Source organism: Poecile atricapillus, chromosome 6, assembly GCF_030490865.1.
Source record: "Poecile atricapillus isolate bPoeAtr1 chromosome 6, bPoeAtr1.hap1, whole genome shotgun sequence".
Taxonomy (NCBI): Eukaryota; Metazoa; Chordata; class Aves; order Passeriformes; family Paridae; genus Poecile; species Poecile atricapillus.
In genome coordinates, this window is record NC_081254.1 from 24,653,183 (window position 1) to 24,674,998 (window position 21,816).

General features: G+C 58.4%; 1 protein-coding gene across 1 annotated transcript in view; it reads left to right on the forward strand.

Moving 5' to 3' along the window:
* SLIT1 (slit guidance ligand 1) overlaps positions 1 to 21,642 on the forward strand; it is a 58,475-nt gene extending 36,833 nt beyond the window's left edge. Inside the window, exons 5-37 of the mRNA XM_058841949.1 lie at positions 4,965 to 5,036; positions 5,177 to 5,248; positions 5,652 to 5,723; positions 6,047 to 6,210; positions 6,606 to 6,753; positions 7,265 to 7,336; positions 7,589 to 7,660; positions 7,778 to 7,849; positions 7,972 to 8,115; positions 8,230 to 8,393; positions 8,503 to 8,526; positions 8,942 to 9,086; positions 9,224 to 9,298; positions 9,505 to 9,648; positions 9,908 to 10,051; positions 10,164 to 10,330; positions 11,408 to 11,540; positions 12,612 to 12,680; positions 13,064 to 13,135; positions 13,357 to 13,428; positions 13,723 to 13,794; positions 14,987 to 15,150; positions 15,478 to 15,602; positions 15,803 to 15,900; positions 16,547 to 16,686; positions 17,048 to 17,141; positions 17,314 to 17,451; positions 17,739 to 17,976; positions 18,064 to 18,194; positions 18,285 to 18,439; positions 18,510 to 18,798; positions 19,137 to 19,348; positions 19,422 to 21,642. Of these exons, the coding sequence (XP_058697932.1) occupies positions 4,965 to 5,036; positions 5,177 to 5,248; positions 5,652 to 5,723; positions 6,047 to 6,210; positions 6,606 to 6,753; positions 7,265 to 7,336; positions 7,589 to 7,660; positions 7,778 to 7,849; positions 7,972 to 8,115; positions 8,230 to 8,393; positions 8,503 to 8,526; positions 8,942 to 9,086; positions 9,224 to 9,298; positions 9,505 to 9,648; positions 9,908 to 10,051; positions 10,164 to 10,330; positions 11,408 to 11,540; positions 12,612 to 12,680; positions 13,064 to 13,135; positions 13,357 to 13,428; positions 13,723 to 13,794; positions 14,987 to 15,150; positions 15,478 to 15,602; positions 15,803 to 15,900; positions 16,547 to 16,686; positions 17,048 to 17,141; positions 17,314 to 17,451; positions 17,739 to 17,976; positions 18,064 to 18,194; positions 18,285 to 18,439; positions 18,510 to 18,798; positions 19,137 to 19,348; positions 19,422 to 19,666 (4,198 nt within the window). The 3' untranslated portion in view covers positions 19,667 to 21,642. The remainder of the gene's footprint in view (positions 1 to 4,964; positions 5,037 to 5,176; positions 5,249 to 5,651; positions 5,724 to 6,046; positions 6,211 to 6,605; positions 6,754 to 7,264; positions 7,337 to 7,588; positions 7,661 to 7,777; positions 7,850 to 7,971; positions 8,116 to 8,229; positions 8,394 to 8,502; positions 8,527 to 8,941; positions 9,087 to 9,223; positions 9,299 to 9,504; positions 9,649 to 9,907; positions 10,052 to 10,163; positions 10,331 to 11,407; positions 11,541 to 12,611; positions 12,681 to 13,063; positions 13,136 to 13,356; positions 13,429 to 13,722; positions 13,795 to 14,986; positions 15,151 to 15,477; positions 15,603 to 15,802; positions 15,901 to 16,546; positions 16,687 to 17,047; positions 17,142 to 17,313; positions 17,452 to 17,738; positions 17,977 to 18,063; positions 18,195 to 18,284; positions 18,440 to 18,509; positions 18,799 to 19,136; positions 19,349 to 19,421) is intronic.
* Positions 21,643 to 21,816: the final 174 nt, after the last annotated feature.

Consider the following 21,816-nt stretch of genomic DNA (forward strand, 5'->3'; position numbering starts at 1 on the left):
GGGTGCAGCAGCTCCTGCCCTGAAGTGGCAACAGGGAGTGCAGAACCCCTGGGGGACTCAGGGCTTTGCTACTAATGCAAATGCTTATTAGTCTATTGATTTTTTGTAATGCAGGAGTCTTACTGTCCCTTCAGCTCACCCCTTGTCACCCGTCAGGCAGCGAAGGTGATGAAGGTGACGGTGTGACCAGCTGTCAGCCCTGTCTCTGCTCATGGCTCTGCCCTGGACAGGCTGTGCTGGGACAGACAGCATGTGCGGGGTGATCTGAGAGACACCGGTTTGCTTAATAGCTGCTGTCCCACAGTCCTTGCAGGGGAAACGCTGTTGGTGCTCTGGCACAGCACCACTGAGGTGAGGCTGGGATCAGGGCAGCACTTGTCCCAGCATGAAACACTGATGCTCCACAGGGCTGGTGCCTTGGCTTGCCTTGTCTGCTCGAGGCTTGGTGGATGGTTGCTGTGGCTGAGCTGGTGCCTGCAGTGACTGGTGTCAGCACTGGTGGAGCGGAGCTGCTGAAGCCGTGCCTGGCCTGTGAGCCAGAAGCAGGCAATGAAAATGCATTTTCATTGTGGGAGCTGTGGGCTGGCAGAGGCTGAAGCCCCCATAATGAGTTTCCAGCATGGATGCTGGGGAGGAAACACGGTAAAGAGAGGAGCAGCCCCCGGCACTTCACCTGCCAGGAGTCGGCACTGGTCCCGGGCGTGCGGGCACTGCCAGGGTGGACAGTCACTCACCTGCCCCGGTGAGGCTCGGCAGCCCTCACCGGCGTGTCTGGGACACGACACGGGCCCCAGCTTTGGACAAGGTGGCCGCTGACACCGGCGAGATGGAGCCGTGCCCCCGCAGCGGAGCCAGCCCAGCGGCCGCTGCCAAGCCGGGCTGCCTGGCGAGGGCAGCGCCTTGCCGGAGGGCTGCCAGGCCGCCCCAGCGCTCTTGGCAGCGGGGGGCTCGGGGGACGCGGGGCCAGCGCCGCTGGATGGCAATTACCTCCCCGCTGCGTCCAGCCCTAATCCCCTCACACGGCGCGCAAGGAGCCGGCTCGCCAAACAAGGCTCAATCAGGTTAAAGTGTGAAGTCAGGATTAGCCAAAAGAATGGGAGTGTGGTAATAGCCCCGGCCTCCTTGCCCGGCCGCCGCAGCCCCGCTGCGGCCCCTCCCTCTCGGCCGCCCTCCGGCCCGGCGGGCTCTTGCCGGAGAGATTAAGGCTGCCGGGTTTGTTTTCCTGAGTGGGCTCCCCACTGGGAAGCCGTGTCGAACAGTTTTGCTCGGGCGCCCCGCTAAGCGCCGGGCAGGGCGTCGCGCTGGGGGGTTGGCTCCCGCCGCCGAGCCCCTGCCAGCCCCGAGGAGCCCGCGCCTGGCTGCTCGCCGAGGCTCCCCGGGAACCGGCGGCACGGCACCGGGCTGTGCCTGCCAGGAGAGGCAGCGCCGGGGCACCTCCGGACTCGCTACGGATACAGCGCCATCGTACACACAGTGGGGCAGAACAGCCGGGTGTAAGAGCTGAGCAGGGAAGCTCATGAAATCGCGATCCCTGACCACCTCCATCCCTCTTGCTCGTGTGGATATAGTCTGGCTACGAGGCTTTCAGGGGACTTGGAAGAAAAGTGGGTGCCTGCCTTCTCACCATCACACAGCTGTGGGTTGGAGCTGGCTGCTGCTGTTGTACAGGCATCTGCTGGGTCAGAAATCCATGTGGGAGGTGAGCCTGGTGACAGAGGTGTCCTCCATCACCTCCTCACCTCTTGTTCTACTTCCCCTTTTGCCCTGAGACTACCAGAGCCCTCTGTACCTTGTGCTGTGCAAGGACAAGCTCCAGCTGCGTGGTCCTCTGGGACCATGGCACAGGGATGGGAGGACAGTGGCACTGTGAGTGGGCTGGCTGTTTGGTAAACGCCTGGATTCAGTAGCCAGGAACTCTTAAACTTGGAGCTTTAGGACAATACCTGGAAGTGAAACCAGAAAAGGCAGTGAGGGTGACTGTGACAACTCCCCCTCCTCTGTCTGTGCCTGTCCGTCAGCTGGGCCCCAGCGGGGTTGTCAGCCCTGCCAGTGCTCGTGGTCACTGCTGCAAGCTGGCACTCCACATGTGATGGCAGTGACACTCTTGTGCTTGGCAGGGCGTGAGGCGGCACCGATGCAGCCGCCGCGGGTGCTGCAAGTGGCACGGCGGAGCGAGGAGAAGCCGTGCCATCTGCTGTTTCTTCTGCGCCAAAGTGTAAAGCAAACATAGCTGGGAGCTATGAAACACCAGGAGGGAAGGGGCCGTGCCTTGTTCCAACGCCGGGGCCCGAGGATTCCACAGAGAAAGCATGTGTTTGTCCCGGTGTCGTCAGCTGTGTAACCGTGCGATGTAATCTAAGCCCGGTGCCGGGGCCTTGCTGAAACCCTGGCATCCAGCGTCTGTCCCTCTTGGCTTCGGTACCCCCAACGGCAGCACTTCATGGGTGACTGTCACAAAAAGCTGTGAAGGGAAGAAGCCTCGCAAAGTCAGTTGCAACCTTGTAGAAGCATTTTCCTCGCAAGCTGTAAATGAGCAGCTTGGAGACAGACGCTTGGGTTTACTCCCTGGGCGCACTGGGACTCCCATGTGCTCCAAGCAGAGAAATGGGCGCAAGCTTCCCATGGGGGAATGGAACAAACCACAGACAGGACCTGCCTGGGCAAGCAGTGCCAGAGCTGAGAGAGGGTTGCAGAGCACTGAAGTGTGCTGCTCAGCTCTGTGATGGGTTTAATGTTGGAGGACAGGCAGCTGCCAAAAAGGAATGCGGTGCATTGAATGCTTTTTGCTAGGAGGAGTGGTGAACTGCACCTGGAGGGTTCACAGAATCTTAGTATGGTTTGGGTTGGAAGAGACCTTGAAGATCATCCAGTTAAAACCCCTAGCCATGGGCAGGGATGGCACCCACTAGATAAGGTTGCCTAGTGCCCCATCCAACATCACCTTGAACACTTCCAAGGATGGGGTGTCCACAAATTCTTTCCAGTGGCTCGCTGTCCTCACAGTAAAGAATTTCTTTTTTACATCTAATTTAAAACTTTGTTCTTGTAGTTGAAAACTGTTCCCCATATCAGTGTCTGCCCATGTAAAAAATGTGCTGTCTTTTCCAAAGACTATTCTAAGGGATTCCTTCTGGGAACTAAAAGAGAAAAGAGGAATTGGTGCAATGCTATCTTTTTCTGAAAGGTCAGTGTAATTCCTGAGGGTCCCCAGGCTAATTGCATCCCCAACATATTATGAGGACAAGGTGTTTGTATTTGAAGGAATGCTGGGGAATCGGAGGCTGTTGCAGGTGTCTGGTCCTTTCCCCTGGGAGAGGGCGAGGGGACCCTGGTCGCTCTCGGGCGGGTCGGGCAGTTGTGGGAGTAGCTGGCACCGTCAGGGCAGGCAGTGCAGTCAGGGCAGGCAGCACGAACAGGCAGGGCAGCCTGGCAGTGCCGCCACGTGGGTTACTGCGAAACTGCGCCTGCTGCTCGCAGAGCAACTCCGCTCGTCCTTCTCCAGACGCCTGGGCAGCTCCTGGGGCAGCATCTCCCTTCCACTGCCCCAGCAGTGATGCTTTGCCAGCCGGGTTTGGTTTTCTGGGAACGACCCAGACTGATGCACAAACTGTGCAGGGGGCAGGGGTTTGTGCATCACACCGGGACTGTATAGCATCGCCTTGGTGGCTGGGCATCCCACTGGAGGGCTAGGCAAGCCCCACTGTGCTTTTGATTTCCTTTTCCTCATGCATCTGTGCAAGTAATGCTGGTACTTTACTCTGGGAATTTTCTCATTGTGGCAGTGAAGCTTTCAGCTGGAGTAAAGTCCCAGTTCGGAGACTTCCAGGTGTTTTGCAAGCAGCTTGTGCCCGTTTGTTGAGCCCACTTTTTGGAGGAAATGAGGAGGAACGTGGATGCTGTGCCTCCATCCTGACCCAGTCTATCTGTGGGATATCGATAGCAAACAGGTTTTATTATGTTGAAGCAGAGGTGGTGAGCACTATGTATGAAATGCTGACATCTATGGACACCCCAAACCACCTCTTGGTGCTGGGATGGGGGTGTCTGTATGGCCTACGTAATTCTGAGGACATTTAATCTGTGCAGGGTACCCTGGTCCTCCTCCTTCTCACTCACCCATGGACTTGCATAGGGAAAATGCTATGTTATGCCTCAGTTTCCCTCTGCCAGGAAAGAGATGGGGACTTGATTTCCTGCCCCAGGGTGGCCGGAGCAGGACTGTGCTGGCACCTGGGGATGGGAGTAGTCAATGCAGTTGCCAGCCAAGTTCAAAGGAGCTGCTGACTATAAGGGTGGGAGAGGGAATGTCTGTTTGGGAGCCATGGAGAATAAATAAAACAGGTCTTCCCATAGCTGAGCCAGTCCATCCATACCCTACTTGCAGTGAGATCTGTGGTCTTCGTGGTCTTTAAAAGCCAGCCCAGGAATGGTGGGGGATCTGACGTGTTGCCAGCCCTGCAACACAGAGCCCTTGCTGGCTTGGCACGCCCTGGCATTGCAGAGCAGGTGATTGCACAGACAGTACCCTGCAGTGATGAAGTAAATAATGACCCGGTTATTTGTGCCCTCTGAAGTGCAGGTCAGGCTCCATGGGAATGCCTCCTGGAGCCACTAAGTGTAATTACCAGTTAATCAGCAGGGACCTGTAATTACAGCAGTCAGAGAGTATTTAAGAACTGAGTGTTTTCCCAGAGCTGTGCCAGTCAGCTCTGCTTGTCAGAGCCAGGGACTGCAGTGCCCAGAGAGCCCGGTCTCTGAGACACCATAGATGCAGCCAGACTTGCCTCAGGACAGCCAGCAGAACAGTGGTCAGCCAAGGACTTGTAGCCAAATTACAGTTTGTTGGAGTCCCTGAGGGATCACTGAGTGCTGGGGTGTGCCCCTGCCTGTGGATGCCCTGCTCCCATGGGACATCACACTTTGCAGGCACTGCCCATTTGCCTTCCTGCCTCTTTCTTCTGCAGGGACCTGAGTGAGAACTTCATCCAGGCCATCCCCAGGAAAGCATTCCGTGGGGCCACGGACCTCAAGAACCTGTGAGTCCCGGCAGTGTTGGGCATGAGGGAGTTTGGGGTCAGGTCCAGTGGCAGCAGGCAGCAGAAGTGATCAGGAGCACTGATTGCTCTCTGCCTGGGCTGTGCCAAAAATTCTCCCTTTTTTTCCCTTTCTTCTGCAGGCAACTGGACAAGAACCAGATCAGCTGCATTGAGGATGGGGCTTTCCGTGCCCTGCGGGGGCTGGAGGTCCTGTAAGTGATTTGGGACAGGTTGGAGCTTCCAGTGTGCAACCCCATGCAGGATGAGGGTGTCCTTGGGTGTCCCCATCTGCTGAGGTGCTGCAGAGACATCCCTAGCATGCCATTTCTCCCTGGGCTTGGGCAGGAGCTGACCTGGGTTCTGGTAGAGCTGCTGTAGAGCTGTGCCCCAGGGCTCAATTGTCCCAGGGGGCCACCTGGGTGCCACTGGCTGTGGAGAGGAGAAGCCTGGAAAGGACAGCAAGTCCTGCTGGGGCTTCAGGCTGTCCCCAGCCTGTAGCTCTCCATCCGTTCACCCTGTTCTAGGTTGCTCCCAGGGCTTAGTGCCACCTAGAACATCTCATGTTCCTGTTTACAGCCTGTCTGCCCTGACCTGCCCTTCTTTGTCTTCCTTCAGGACCCTGAATAACAACAATATCACTTCAATTCCTGTGTCCAGCTTCAACCACATGCCCAAGCTGAGGACATTGTGAGTGCCAGGGCCATGGTGGTGGTGGGAGTGACCTCCTAGGCTAGAATGGGATGTCCCCAGGTCTGCTGCTGGTGCTGCTGGCTAAATAATGCTGGGACAGCACCATGGCAAGGGAATGGAGGGGACACCCCTGCAGAGCATCCCCAAGTACTGCCAAGTGAGGTGACATTGGCGACTGTCACAGATGCTCTTAGTCCTCTCTGTAGCTCCCTCTGAATGCCCCCAGTCTTTGGGATGAGCCAGGCTGGGGCATTTAGAGGGCAGTGGGGTGGACAGAAGCTGTCCTGTGGCTGCTGACTGCTCCACCCGTCCGCCTGCAGTCGCCTGCATTCCAACCATCTCTTCTGCGACTGCCACCTGGCCTGGCTCTCACAGTGGCTGCGCCAGCGCCCCACCATCGGGCTCTTCACCCAGTGCGCCGCTCCTGCCCAGCTTCGCGGTCTCAACGTGGCTGAGATCCAAAAGAATGAGTTCAGCTGCTCCGGTGAGGGGGCAGGGGAGGTGGTGGGTGCCAGGGCAGGGATATGAGCCAGGGGGACAAGGCTTGTGCCAGCAGTGCAGCCCATCTCCGCTCCCTGCCTTGTGGCCCGGCTCAGAGGCTCAGAACCCATGCTGTGGGTTCATCTCAGATCAGCACAGTCCTTGGTGTGGGGATAACATGGGGACAATGCCACCCTATCAGTGTGACAGTACATCAGTCTGTGGCTTTGGAGCTTTTCCAGGGGATTGGGGTGCACTAAGAGCTTATGCATCTGCTCAAGGGTGCCATGAACTGTCCCTGTATGCTGAGCTGTCACCAGGGTCCCTTCTTCAGGGTGGTGCCACATACTGGCCTGGCTCAGCTCTTCGCAATTCCAATGCTGGCTGCTTCCCTGGCAGGACAAACGGACTCAGCACATGCCCAGCTCTGCAGCTTGTCCTCTGGCTCCTGCCCAGCCATGTGCACTTGCAGCAACGGCATTGTGGACTGTCGGGGCAAGGGGCTGACAGCCATCCCCGCCAACCTGCCCGAGACCATGACAGAGATGTGAGTATGGCCCCACACCATCACCACTGAGCTCTGGGTGGCTCTGGACACTGGGAACACAGGAGCAAACCTGTCTTCAGCAGCTCAGTCACTCCGTGGGGCAGCAGGCCTCCCTTGCCCTTCTCTCACACCGCCCAGATTTAGCCCTGGATTTAGCTGCATTAAAAATGTAAACAGAGAAATAATCTCCTTAGAGGAATCCAATTATGGTGCAAAGCCCTTGCTGGGACGGTGCACAAATCATGTGGGGGCAGAAGGCACCCCCAAACCTGAGGTACTAGGGAGGAGAAATGCTTTCTCCACCCTAGCCACCATGGTTCCCCCACCCATGGCACCTCTCCTGATGGAGAAAGCCCCAACCACAGGATGCAAGTTGTCTCTGGGCAGAGTATCTCCACTCCTGTGGGGTAACTTACTGCAGCCTTAGGGGTCCTGTGGGCCCAGCTCTGTCAGTGGAGTTCTGGGGTTTGGCCAGCCCTAGACCCCTCATCTCTCCCTGTTCTCTTTGCAGCCGTCTGGAACTCAACGGCATCAAGTCCATCCCCCCAGGAGCCTTCTCACCCTACAAGAAGCTGCGGAGGATGTAAGTGTGCAGCCTCTGCCAGCTCACCCTGAACCCCAACGCCCTTCACCCTGCTGGCCACTGCTGAGAGCTGACAGACACGGGGCACCTGCTGTGACACAGGTGCCCCATATGGCAGCAGTGGGAGGGGGTCTTGGATAACCCCAGCTCTGTATATTGGGTGTTGGGGGTGGTTCCCTGGAACTAGCTGAAGGATGAGGACATGGGACAAGTGAAGAGGGGACCAGGCCACCTTCTCCCTTTGGGTTTCAGAGACCTGAGCAACAACCAGATCTCGGAGATCGCCCCTGACGCCTTCCAGGGGCTGCGCTCACTGAATTCCTTGTAAGTGCCTACACTGGTGAGGGTGGGATGGGGTGGATGCTGTACCCCTTGTACACCTTGTGTACCATGGCCCACACCACTCCCCCCATCTCCCTCACACCAGCCTTTCTTTCCCAGGGTGCTGTATGGCAACAAGATCACAGACCTCCCTAAGGGTGTCTTCGGAGGACTTTTTGCCCTGCAGCTGCTGTAAGGCACCAGTGGCCATGTGGGATGCTTTTCAGGGACATAGGAAAGCAGGACTGAGATCCCTAGCACTCGTGGTGCAGGGAAGGGGTGTCCCCAGACTCACATCCCTCCCTCCCTGCCAGGCTTCTCAATGCCAACAAGATCAACTGTGTACGGGCAGATGCCTTCCAGGACCTGCAGAACCTCTCACTGCTCTCACTCTATGACAACAAGATCCAGAGCCTGGCCAAAGGCACGTTCACCTCCCTGCGGGCCATCCAGACTCTGTGAGTGTCCGCACCAGCTCCCATGCCTGGGCAGGCAAGCCTCTGGGGGAAAAGCATCGCCAGGGCGATCACCCGCTGTCCCTGGCAGTGTGTCACCTGCTGTCCCTGGCACAGGCACCTGGCCCAGAACCCTTTCATCTGTGACTGCAACCTGAAGTGGCTGGCAGATTTCCTCCGTGCCAACCCGGTGGAGACCAGTGGAGCCCGCTGTGCCAGCCCCCGGCGCTTGGCCAACAAGCGTATCGGCCAGATCAAGAGCAAGAAGTTCCGCTGCTCGGGTGAGAGTCCCCAGCCCTGTCACGGGCGCCCTGTGGCGTGCCTGTCTTTGGCCCTGTCCCAGCCTGCTGTCTGTGTGCTCAGAGGCCTGATGTGCTATTTTTTCCGCAGCCAAGGAGCAGTATTTCATCCCAGGTGAGCAGAGGAGTCCCACACATGTGCATGGTGCCCTTTCAGCCAGGCTGCCTGTGGGGGTGTTGAGCCAGAGCCCCGTGGTCTGGCCCAGCAGAACCACTCTTCATTTCCCATGTGCTGGGTACCAGGATGTGTTGTGGCATCTCCCATTGTGCTGTTGGTGTCCCCAGGGTCCAGCTCTGTTTGCAGGAGGGTGGTGGGCAGTGCCCCGTGTACCCAGGACAAATATTTGTAAAGAAGCTGCTTTGGAGAAGCATGGGCATGGAGAAGAGTAATATGTGCACAGGGGCTGGAATGAGGGGAGCTGGGGAAGAAAATGAGACCAGGTGGGGATGTGGGAGGATCAGAGGGAGATGGGGATGGTGCAGTCCCCTGTGCCTCTGCTGGGGGAGCCCACACTGCCTTCACCACACAGGGACAGAGGATTACCAGCTGAACAGTGAATGTAACAGTGACGTGATCTGCCCCCCAAAATGCCGCTGTGAATCTGGTGTGGTTGAGTGTTCCAACCTGAAACTCACCAAGATCCCAGATCGCATCCCACAGTCCACAGCTGAGCTGTAAGGATCTCCTCTCTTACTCTGCCTTCTGTGGTGCAGCAGGCACCTTGCTGGCACTGGAGTTTGGCTTGGGGTTTGGGCTGTACCAGGCACTTTGCAGCCATCTCCTGAGCTCTTTTCCCTGCTGCCCATTCCAGGCGCCTGAACAACAATGAAATCTCCATCCTGGAGGCCACTGGCATTTTCAAGAAACTCCCACATCTGAAGAAAATGTGAGTATTGGGCAGGCACAGTCATGTCAGGAATGCCCGAGGGCTGGGGAGGCACATGAGGGTCCTGATGGACTGGGGTATGAAATGGAGACCATGTCCCAACCTGAGGGTCCTCCGAGGGACTGGCATCACAGGGTGCTTAGTGGGATCTGGGGGAGGCAGAGTTCAGGATGAGGTTAAGGCAGCCTGCTTTTCCCTCTTCACAGCAACCTCAGCAACAACAAGGTGTCGGAGATTGAGGATGGGGCGTTTGAGGGGGCATCCTCTGTCAATGAGCTGCACCTCACCGTTAACCAGCTGGAGTCTGTGCGGAGTGGCATGTTCAGGGGCCTGGATGGGCTGAGGACACTGTGAGTCCCCTCTCCTCCCTGCACACCCAGATGGGGATGCTCTTACTCCTTGCCTCCCTGCAGGGCCAGCTCAGGATGCCTTTCCCACCAGCTGGCTGTATCCACTGCTAGGGGGGCAGGTTTTTGTTCCTCAGGGACTTGCTCAGGCTCATTCTGCTGCCCAGCACTGAGGTGGGCACAGCCTGAGCACTGCTAGAGGTGGGTTTCCCCCCTGGTGCCTGCCTGTGTTGTAGGTGCCCTTGTTCTCTTCCCTCTGCAGGATGCTGAGGAACAACCGCATTAGCTGCATCCACAACGACAGCTTCACAGGGCTGCGCAACGTCCGCCTGCTCTCCCTGTACGACAACCAGATCAGCACAATTGCACCAGGCGCCTTTGACACGCTGCAGTCCCTCTCTACCCTGTATGTCCTGGGCCCTGGGGGATGCCCCCAGCCTGTCTGCCTTGCGTCAGAGGGCTGCAGGTCTCCTTGGTGGTTGTTCAGGTGCTGCCCTTGTGCTCCTTCCTGTGTGCAGGAACCTGCTCGCCAACCCCTTCAACTGCAACTGCCAGCTGGCCTGGCTGGGGGACTGGCTGCGCAAGAGGAAGATCGTGACAGGGAACCCTCGGTGCCAAAACCCTGACTTCCTCCGGCAGATCCCGCTCCAGGATGTGGCTTTCCCTGACTTCAGGTGTGAGGAAGGTAACTCATGGGCCCTGCAGCACCAAGGGTGAGGGGAGACCAGGCTGCTCCTCCCAGAATGACACCGTGCTCCTTGTCCCAGCACCATCCTTGCTGCCAGCATATGACTGTGGCAAGGCGATAGCTCAGGGGGCTATCATGAGCCATGATAGCCATTAATGTCCTCCCCTAATGATACAAAAGTTTCCCTTCCTGGTACCCAGCCCTTGGGCACTCAAATATCCACTCTGAAGCCAGAAGAGGAGTTTGCACCCATTGCACCTTGGGGCTCTTGTACGTAGGTGCTGGCAAACGCTGTGCCCTGGGTGCTGACAGGAGCAGGTGTGTAGGCAAAGCACACTGGGATTCATCCTGCTCCTTCCTGCCTTCCCTTCTCAGCCTTGCACATGCACTGGAGCTGGCAGTGGGCAGATGGAGCAGACGGGGAGTGTGTGTGGGGAGAAAAACCTCTTTTTATATATTTTTAAAAAAATTTAGAGCAGCTTTTAAGCCCTCTGGAAAATATTTACAAACAAATCATCCTTTCTTCTGCTTTCCCTCCTCCACCACGTCAAAAACTGAAGGGTTGCATCCCGCGCCTTTCCTAACAGTGCGAGATAGCGTACGGTTGTCCCAGGGATGCCTTTCCCACGGGATTCCTGCATCATGGCAGGGAAGGGGAGCGATGCCAGCTCCTCTGGCTGCTCGGCATAGGCTCTACTCTAGCTAATACGTGTCTGGGAAAAGGGTGAAGGAGGTTGTTTCAGGAATATTTTCAGGGCTGAGCTTCTTCTTGTATGCCCTTATCTGTGTTGTCCCTGTGACCGCATTTTTGCATGAAAATGGTGAAAATCAGCAGCCTTGAGCTGACTGGTTGTATGCACACCATTGGGGCAGGGAATTTCTGGGTGCAGGAGCAGTTCCTGCACTGCTAACTCCTGACTGCTATTGCCTGCAGCACCCTGCTTTGGGGGCCGGGGAGGATGGTTGGCATGGGAGGGGAGCCATCCTAGGCAGGCACAAGGCATTGAACCTGGCCTCACACAATGCCCAAGGGCTGGACCCTGGTGACTTGGTGGCTTTCCATGCCTGGTGCAGGTAAGGAGGAGACCACCTGCATCCCCCGGCCCCAGTGCCCTCAGGAATGCACCTGCCTCGACACGGTTGTCCGCTGCAGCAACAAGCACCTCAAGGCCCTGCCCAAGGGGATCCCCAAGAATGTCACAGAGCTGTGAGTAGTGGGCGAGTATCCAAGCTCTCCCCGTAACCCTTCCTCAGCCTTTACTGCTCTGGGTGAGGGGCCTCTGCTGTGGGGTTGCAGGTGTCAGGGCAGACACTCCTGGGCTCCTCCCCACACCCCCATCCTGGCCTGCTGGTGGGATTAGGATCCCACTCATCCAAGGTATCCTGTCCAGTCCCAACACCAGCAAATGGCTCAGCAAGAATCTCTTGACTATTCAGGGCTGTCAAGGGTATTGTGCAAGAGGTGTTGTCGCCCAGCAGCTGAGACCCTTGTCTTTGGCCCCTGGGAGGGGACAGTGAGGGACAATCAGCCCCTGCAGCTGTGGTCCCTGCACAGCCATGCAGCTCAGGGCCCTGTGGTTCCCAGGAGCCTGCCATCAGCAGCAGGGACAGGGGCACCCTGTCTTTGCCATCCCCTCTCACCACAGCTGCAGGGATGCCTTGGCAGTATCAGCCTCAAGCACATGGGCAATGGGATGTGGTCTGCCTGTGGTCATCATCCATCAGTCAGGGAGATATCTCTGCAGCCATGCCAGAGCTGGATGTGCAGGCTCTGTGATGTCCATTGCTGTGAAAGGGGCTCTGTACCCATCTGGGATGAGGGATGGCAGCAAGTCCTGTGTGCAGGGAGTGCAGGCATTGGTTGGACACACATATATATATGCACACCACCCCCGCAGCCCCCTCCACTGTCTTGCACACTCCTCCTCTCTCTGCATCCTGCGCCATCTCACATTCTCACACATGCCTTGGGAACGGTTACAGCCTCCCACGCTCCCATCGCCTGTGTACACGCTGTGCCTGCACACATAGGCTGCTGGGAGAGTGTCCCCAGGGACATGCCTGCAAACCCAGGTGTGCTCATGCACTCACACATTAGCTCCCCTGCCAGCCCAGGAGTCCCCTGAGAGCTCCTTGGGCCCTGGGTGCAGGAGGGAGGTGATGCTGGAGATGCTTCTTGCAGCCTGAAGTCCATAGTGGTGCACAGGAGAAAGAGGGGGAGGAGGGAGGGATCTCCTGCTTCTCAGTCACCCCCAGGTGCTTTTGTTCTCCCTTGCAGCTACCTGGATGGAAACCAGTTCACTCAGGTCCCGGGGCAGCTCTCTACCTTCAAGTATCTGCAGCTTGTGTAAGCAGCCAGGAGCAGGAGCCCATGCAGCAGGAGGCACTGCTGGAATTTGTGGGTGGGGGCAGGGGCTCTCTCCATGGTGTGTGATGCTGAGGAGGGGTCTGGCAGTGTGAGGGGACCCCTGACATCCCTCTGTGTCCCCCTCTGCTCTGGAACACAACTGACTGGCAGCGATGCTCAGCCTCTGTCTGTTCACCACCTGGGGCCAGGCATGAAACAGAAGAGGGACAAGTGGCATTGCTGCCATCGCCCTCTGTGACAGCCCTGCTGTTCCCTTGGGGGCTGTGCTGCTGTTTGCACCCCATTGCAGCTGAGCAGGCAGGGGAGCAGTGACAGGGGCTGGGGCACAGCTGGCTCAAAGCCCTGGGGTTTCTGTTTTCCAGCGATCTGAGCAACAACAAGATCAGCTCCCTGAGCAACTCCTCCTTCACCAACATGAGCCAGCTCACCACCCTGTAAGTGAGGCCCCTGTGAGCCACACTGGGCTGCAGCCCAGCTGGGCTGTGCAGGCTGTTCTAGGGGACACTGAAGACTGGGGGTGCTGGGCATACCAGAGTCTCCACCCTCTGCCTGGGTGAAGCTGTGGTTTGAGAGGGAGCTCACGCAGGCACAGCGTGTAGCCCAGGGTGGGTTTCTTGCAACACACACAGCTGTGTTACCTGCTTCCCTCCCGCAGGATCCTCAGCTACAACTCCCTGCAGTGCATCCCTCCGCTGGCCTTCGAAGGCCTCCGCTCCCTGCGGCTGCTGTAAGTAGCTGCCTTAGCCCTGCTCACAGCCCTGCTTGCCCCCTTCTCTGCTGCTGCCCATGTCCCTGTGTCCCCTGTGCCCACCTGGAGCTGGGTGTGTGCATGTGGGCAGGGTAGAGGCTGCAGGAGGAGCACAGGAAGGTTCATCTGCTCCCAGAACAGATGGTGCATTTGCAACACTGACAATGTGGTGGGGTCCAGCTCTGCCACCCACACCTGGACCTGTGGGATGGGGCCACAGTCCTTTGCCCGCCTTGGAGCCATGGGCATTGCAGGACCTTCTGTTCTCTGCAGGTCTCTCCATGGCAATGACATTTCCAGCCTCCCTGAGGGCATCTTTGCCGATGTCACCTCCCTGTCTCACCTGTGAGTATCTCCTCTCACTCCTCAGGGCTCAGGGCTGGATGCAGGCTCCATAGATCCTTAAAAACTACTGGGCTGAGCTTGGCTCCCCTGGAGGGTGAGAGCTGCCTTCTGCCCTCCTCTCTGGGCTGGTACCTGCCACCATCATTTGTTGTATAGTGCTGTGACCTGCTGCCCATGCTCAGGCTCAGATCCAGGTGTGCAGCTGAGTCTCCCAGTGCTGCTGGGATGTCCCTATGGTCTTAGGTGGATGTGGTGGGGGGTCCTTTCCCACCCACTAGATCTCTGTGGTCTCCCAAGATGTAGGTGAAGCCATGCAAAGTAGTGTCCCAGCTGTGGGTTGGCAGGGGCTGCTGTGACACACACCAGTATGTTGTTAGTCTTCTGCCAGTGCACTTCCCTGCGGCAGCCACCCAGTCTGTTACCAAGGATCCTGCCAGTGGTGGTGTTTCCACCCTCTTTGAGTGAGCCTGCACCCCAGGAGCACTGCCCACCACCAGGGCTGGGGTTTAACTTTGCTCACAGTTTTTGGTCCCCTCCCTGTCTCCTAACTAAGCTGTTCCCAGCTGCCTGCTCCTGGCTGTTGCTTCAGTCTGCAAAGAGCAGCCTGATACCCAATGGTGGCCTCCTTGTTTTTTGGGAAGCAACACTGCTTGCGCTGCTCCAGTTTCCCTTGGCTGTGCACTTTCACTGCAGGCAGCTGACACTGCCCGTTCCCACAGGCTGAGCTGTGTCACAGCTGGTGGTGCAGGTGCTGTAGGACCAGGTTAGTCAGGCCAAGCAGATCTGCTGTCCCTACTGCCTGCCCTCTGGGCTGCCATCTCCTTCTTTTGTCACATGTTGGTCACACCAGCCCTCCATCGCTGCTGACCTTTGCTTTCAATGAGGATTCAGAGACATCCAGGCCCTCCACCTCCCACATCATCCACTACTTCTGTACCCTTCTCTGCTGTGGAGCAGAGCTCCAGGGCAGAGCACAGAGCACTGCATGGGCTGTGGGTCTGGCAGCAGGGTGGTCTAACTGGACAGCATGGCTGTGTGTCCCAGTCCTCCCATTGTGAGCAGCACCTCTGGTGGGTCCAGAAATGGAGGAGCACTGGTTTGCCCAACATGTGGCATCCCAGTCAAGTGACAGAGTTGTGCCCAGTTCCCTCTGTGTGGCAGCAGGTACAATTCTGCCCCTCTCCTTGTGCAGAGCCATCGGGGCCAACCCCCTGTACTGCAGCTGCAATCTGCGCTGGCTCTCCAGCTGGGTCAAGACGGGGTACAAGGAGCCAGGCATTGCTCGCTGTGCCGGGCCCCCCGACATGGAAGGAAAGCTGCTGCTCACCACCCCTGCCAAGAAATTTGAGTGCCAAGGTGAGATGTGCCCATGCTGTCTATCCATACCCTCCTCTGGGCACCCAGCAGAGCAATGCTTTGTGAGTCTGGCTGGCTTCAGGATTTTCTGTTGAGCTGCCTTGTTGAGGAGGAGGACCAGATTGTTTCCATCCTCTTACCTGACTGGTGGCATGTCCCTGGTGACTGAGCAAACCTGTGGCTGTCCCATTGCCTGGTGCAGAACCCCTTAGACAGGCTCTGCTCCCAGCAACACCAGAGGCTCTGCCCCCACCTCAGTGCTCACAAAAGGACACATCCCTGTCACTTTTCACACTGACGGTCATCTCCGTGCCTCCCATCCCACAGGCCCACCTGCCCTGAGCGTCCAGGCCAAGTGCAACCCCTGCCTCTCCAGCCCCTGTCAGAACCAGGGCACCTGCCACAATGACCCCCTTGGCTCCTACCGCTGTGCCTGTCCCAGTGGCTACAAGGTACCCTGGTCCCAGGGGTCTGCAGTGCATGGGGACATGTCCCTGCAGAGGGCAAGGGAGCAGAGCCATGCCCCTGGGGCTTGCTGCCTGTGGGACCACCTACGCTCCCTGTGTGCCACAGCATCCTGCTGAGTGGGATGGGGAGAGCTGGGCAGCTGCTGTGGCACCCTCCTCGCTCCCACCTTTCCATCCTTCCCCAGGGCAGGGACTGCGAGGTGGCACTGAGTGGCTGCTCCTCCAACCCCTGTGCCAATGGGGGGACCTGCCAGCCTCAGGAGGGAGAAGGAGCTGGGTTCAGGTGAGTGCTGGACAGAAACCCATGAAAGGTGGGTGTTTGGGCAGTAGCATGGAACCCTGACATTCCGTGGAGAGAAGTTCTGATACTTCCTTTGCTTCCTGCATGCTCCCTTGGGCACATAGCTGGGATATTGCACTTACATGGGAGCTGCAGCTCATGCTGTCTGACTCTGTTTCCACATGCCCCCCAGCCCAAAAGGCTCCTAGGCTGAGGTCACTGGGGGAGAGGAGGGTACCAGCACCGCAGCAGGCAGGGGGAGATGGAGGGGTTTGGGACTGGGACTGGTTGCTGGGGTCCTGGAGTCACTCCTGTTCCCTGAGGGGCTGCCTTGCCCTCACACAACCCTGAACGCTTTAGGCCATTCTGGGAATCAGGCTGCAATTAGGAGCTGAAAATAGTTGTCAGGCTGGGGGTGAGGAGGTGGGCTGTGCAGCCCCTCCCTGTGCTGAGAGGCCTCTCAGCTGGTTGTCGTGGCAACGCAGCATCCTCGGGCAGGCTGTGCTGCCACCCACCCCTGTGCCCAGTGTTCAGCAGGAGGACACCAAACCCAGCTCTTTGCCAAGGTCCTGTGCTGAGAATTTGGGGGAGCCACCCCTAAATGTTCCATTTTGTTTTCTTCCTTGGCACTGCCCTGGCCCTGTGGCAGGTGCCTGTGCCCAGTGGGCTTCGAGGGCCTGAGCTGCCACACCACCAGCAACCCCTGCAAGGAGCACAGCTGCGAGAATGGGGGCTCCTGTGTGCCCAGTGCCACCAACTACACCTGCCTTTGTCCTGCCCACTACACAGGTACCTGGAGTGGGGGCTAGCCATCTCCAAATGCCACAGACCTGGCGTGGGAATGTGCCCAGTGCTTCTACCCACCCATGAGGGCTAAATAGCTGCTCTGCCTGCTGTCTCAATGCCCATAGCCACAGCCTCTGGGCTCAGCTGTCTTGAGTTTGGGTACACTCAGCTGAACCCCCTCACCCTGGGATGCCCTCAGTGCCTGGCTCAGGCAGGAGCTGCCTCCAAGGGAGGAGAACCCTGTGCCCATGGGGTGAAAGCTGTGGGCTTGGCAGCTCCCTGCCTGGAGCAGAGTCTGCCCCATGGGGACTGGGGCTGCTCCTCTGGTCCTGGAGCTGCTGGGCACCCCTTTTCTGCCTTGTAGGGGAATTCTGTGAACAGCCACTCAATTTCTGCTCAGACGAGCTCAACCCCTGCCAGCATGACTCTACCTGCATCTCCACCAGCCAGGGGCCCAGGTGAGTCCCCTCCTCTCCAAACCACTTTTTATGACTGTCTGGGGATGGGTAGATTTGCTTTTTGGGGACTGCAGCGAGGGAGCACGGAGAGGTGGGTTACAACGGGAGGAGCAGGTACCCAGCAGTGCAAGGGGGAAGGAAGGGGCAGCCTCGAGCCCCCTGCCTGCCTCAGGTGTGAGTGTGCACCCGGCTATGTGGGGAGCAACTGCAGCGAGGACTTCGACGACTGCCAGGACCACCGGTGCCAGAACAACGCCCGCTGTGTGGATGAGGTGAATGGCTACTCCTGCCTCTGCACCGAGGGCTACAGGTACCACCAGGAAGACATGGGACACCTGGGGTAGTGGGGCTGGTTATGTGTCACTGTGCAGAAGGGACAAGTCCTGGCTACCAAGTCAGTCTATCCATCCTTCTGTCCACTGTCCATCCGTCCATCCCTCCCTCCATCCCTCCCAGGCATCCCTCTGATGCCAGTGTCTGGGAGAGCCTCCCCAGGGACCCCGAATCAGGGGTGTGCTGTCAGAGCCCTATGGGGCATTGGGCAGGGTGTAGGGCTCTTTCTCAACCCCCAGCCCAGCAGCACCCTTGGCCCCACAGTGGCCAGCTCTGCGAGATGCCGCCCCACACCGCTGGCCAGGCTGGCCTCTGTGAGCGAGCTGAGTGCCAGAACGGAGCCCCATGTGTGGAGCGGGGTGCCCGTGCCCTGTGCCAGTGCCTGCCTGGCTTCGGCGGCCCCAAATGTGAGAAGCTGCTGAGCGTCAATTTTGTGGACCGTGACACGTACCTGCAGTTTACCGACCTGCAAGACTGGCCCCGGGCTAATATCACCCTTCAGGTGAGGGCTGGGAGGGCATGGGGGCAATGAGGGATGGCACGGGGGGTCTGCCCCAGGGATGTGGGCTCCCACCTCTCTCTCTGGCAGGTCTCCACGGCTGAAGGCAATGGCATCCTGCTGTACAATGGTGACAGCGACCACATGGCTGTGGAGCTGTACCAGGGCCATGTGAGGGTCAGCTATGACCCTGGCACTCACCCCAGCTCAGCCATCTACAGGTACCTGGCACCCCTTCTCCACTCACTGGGGACCTCCACCCCCGTAGCTTCGGCCTGGGGCGTCCCTGGTGACCCAGCCATCCCTGCTAGTGCTGAGACCATCAATGACGGGCAGTTCCACACCGTGGAGCTGGTGACCTTCGACCAGATGGTGAACCTGTCCATCGATGGTGGCAGCCCCATGACCATGGACAACTCGGGCAAGCAGTACACGCTGAACAGTGAGGCTCCCCTCTACGTGGGAGGTAGGACAGGGACCGGGTGATGGAGGGCATGGGGGACATCCGGGTGCGCTGATGGTCCTCCTCTCCCCAGGAATGCCTGTGGATGTCAACTCGGCTGCCTTCCGCCTCTGGCAGCTCCTCAATGGCACCAGCTTCCACGGATGCATCCGTAACCTCTACATCAACAATGAGCTGCAGGACTTCACCAAGACGCGGATGACGCCAGGGGTGGTGCCTGGCTGTGAGCCCTGCCGCAAACTCTACTGCCTGCACGGCATCTGCCAGCCCTCAGGCGCCCAGGGCCCCGTCTGCCACTGCGAGCCTGGCTGGGACGGGCCCCACTGTGACCAGCCCCGCGGTGGTCCCTGCCAGGGGCACAAGTGAGTGCTCTGACCCCACTGTCTGCCCTACCTGTGCCTCCCATCCGTCCTGCCTTGTGGCCGGTTCCTGGTGCTGTGGTGTCAGTCCCATCAGTGGTGCTGTGTCACAAGCCCTGCCATGCCACTAGCACTGAGCTGTGCCAGGCTGTTCTGTGCTGGTGCCATGCCAGAGCCACTCCTGTGCTGTGCCATGATGGCTGTGCTGTGCCAGACAGTGCCGTACCAGTCGCAGTGCAATACCGTGCTGGTGCTGAGCCACGCCATGCTCAGTGCTGGTGGGCTCTGTGTGCTGGTGCCACACTGTGCCACCTGGTCCTGACATGACTATGTGCCCACAGGTGTGTGCACGGGCTGTGCCTGCCCCTTGACGCCCTCTCCTACAGCTGCCAGTGCCATGAGGGCTACCAGGGTGCGCTCTGCAACCAGCCTGCCGAACCACCTGACCCCTGCCGCCACCAGCCCTGCGTCCATGGCCACTGCCACCTCACCCCAGGTGGCCAGCCCACCTGCGAGTGCCACGATGGCTACACCGGAGCCCTCTGTGACCAGGGTAGGTGCTGAGGAGGTGGGTGTCCAGGGAAGCCCCACGCCACACCACTGAGCTGACCATTGCTGTCCCACAGAGCCGGAGTGCCGCGGGGAGCCGGTGCGGGACTACCACCAGGTGCAGCGGGGCTATGCCATCTGCCAGACGACGCGGCCGGTGGCCTGGGTGGAATGCCGGGGGACCTGCGGTGGCCCTGACGCCAGCTGCTGCACTGGACTGCGGCTCCGGCGCAGGAAATACGCCTTTGAGTGCAGCAACGGTGCAACCTTCGTGGAGGAGGTGGAGAAGCCCAGCAAGTGTGGCTGCAGCCAGTGCCTGTGAGCAGCCACCGGCCCTGCAGAGCCGGGGGGCTGGTGGGGAGACCCCCCCCCCGAGCCAAGGACCTCACTTTACACTGCGGGCATGGTGCTTCTCTCTGGGTGTTCCGAACTGCAGCTGCATCCGAGGAGCCCGGCGGAGGGTAGAGCTGGTGCATCTAGAAGATTGGGAAGGAAACAGAAAAAAAGAAAAAAAAAAAAGAAAAAAAAAAAGGAAAAAACCCCACAAACAAAGCAAATGTGTAGATAGAGAATTTTTTTAAGAACTGCAGCTACACAGATCTGTGGATGTGGAGTGGGCACCGTGCCCAGCTGCCCTGTCCTCTCCCTGTGGCACTCTGCCTCCTGTCAGTGAGGCCCCATAGCCATGGAGGGCAGTGCCTGCATCCCGGCTGAGTCCCCTCCCTGGCAGCCCTGTCCCTTGCATCAGCCCAGTGATCTGGGGGCTTTTCCAACACCTGGAACAGGAGGGAGGCCTGACATGGCAGAGCCTTGTGGTCTATGTCAAGCCATGGCTTGCAGTGGGCTGTGTGACTGTCCTCCAGTCTTGGTGAGGCCAGATATGGTTTCCCGTCCCCTCCTCCAGCAGCCCTGGTCTCTCTCCCTTCAAGTTGCTGGAGCCCAAAATACCCCAGATAATGTCCCCAGCTCTGTGGCCCCAGCCTGACCCTCTGGTGACACCCCTGGTCTTTACATGCTGGCTGGCTCTGCAGTGCATGGGCACGCATAGGTCCAACCCACTGTGGTCACATCGAGGCCACACTGATTGAGCAGGACCAGGGCAGTGCCAGCCACACTGAATGGGGGACAGCACTGTGCCATTCATGTGGAGAGGGCCCCAAATACCCCTGGCTTAGCCAGGTAGCTCTGCTTAGAGGGGGGAGCTGTGAGGGCAGCACAGGAATCCTTTTTTTCCGGGCTCTGTCCTAAGGGAGCAAGCCTGCAGCTGGGTGAAGGTGCCCCATGTCCCACTGACCCAGGAGCAGGAGGCTGCTGGGACAGCTGGGATGTGGGTTTGTCATGCCCATCATGGGGGCCTCAGTCTTGTGCATGCCAAGTTGAAGAGGCTGAAGAACCTGCAAGCCTGGAGCCACTTCCAGGGCAGGACCCACCAGCTCTTGGACTCAAGTGCCCATACCCAGCATCTCTCCAAAGCCCACAATGCCAGGGCATGTGCTGAGCTTGGGTGGGAGCAGGGGCACACAGGGAGCTCCTGCCAGGGTACTGCACACACCCAACATCCACAGCAGCATCACCTCTACAACTGTGGGGGCCAGGGATAGTAGGCGCCCACCCTGGGACACTGCACGTGGCTGGACAGTGAAACACCACTTCACTCTGGCGGACAGACTCATCCCAGAGCTGCAGTCGTGGGTCTCTCCATCACACCACTCCAGCACTTTGGCTTCAGGTCTGCACTGCCAGCTGTGGCCGGGCTCCAGGCACCTCCACTGGATACACCCAGCACTGCAGGTGCTGTCACCATCCCTGTTCACCACTGGCATCCAGGGCATCTCCACCGCCACGGGGATGTGTTTCTGTCACAAACGCCCTCTCCATGGGAGCTCCTCTGCCATACAGAGGAGTTGGGATGCGTCTCATTTTGCCTGTGGCCCACCCGGGGCTTGGTTGTATTGTGTTTCTGTTCTTGCTGTACGCTAACCGCTAAAGTATCTCTTTATACAGAATACTTACAGATTCTAATATATATTTGTATTTCATTTTGTTATAGTATTTTTATATGTTTGGGGTCAACAAATGATGTTTTCTTTTTGTTTACAGATGCTACTGGGCAGGAAAATGACGGTGGCTTTGTTTGGCCCGTGGGGTTTGTGTGTGTCACTATTGAAGACGCTGGTTTGTACTAGGCTGGTGAGGGTGGCGCTGGGCATCCTTCCGCTGGCAGAGGCTGTCTTGTTTTAGGAGATGTTTGGTATTGTCTATGTTGTCTTCCATGTGAACATGACATTTATTCATTCAGAGGCTTGGCCTCTTCTTTCCTGGTGGGGAGAAGGGAGAAGCTGGTGCTTGGGAGCTGCTGAGTGTGTGAGGAAGTGGCACAGGATGGAAGGAGTTGGTTGTACCTTGGGGGATGATTTCCTACTCCTGGAGCAGCCCTGGCCAGTGCTTCTGGCAAATGCATTGCCCCCATGG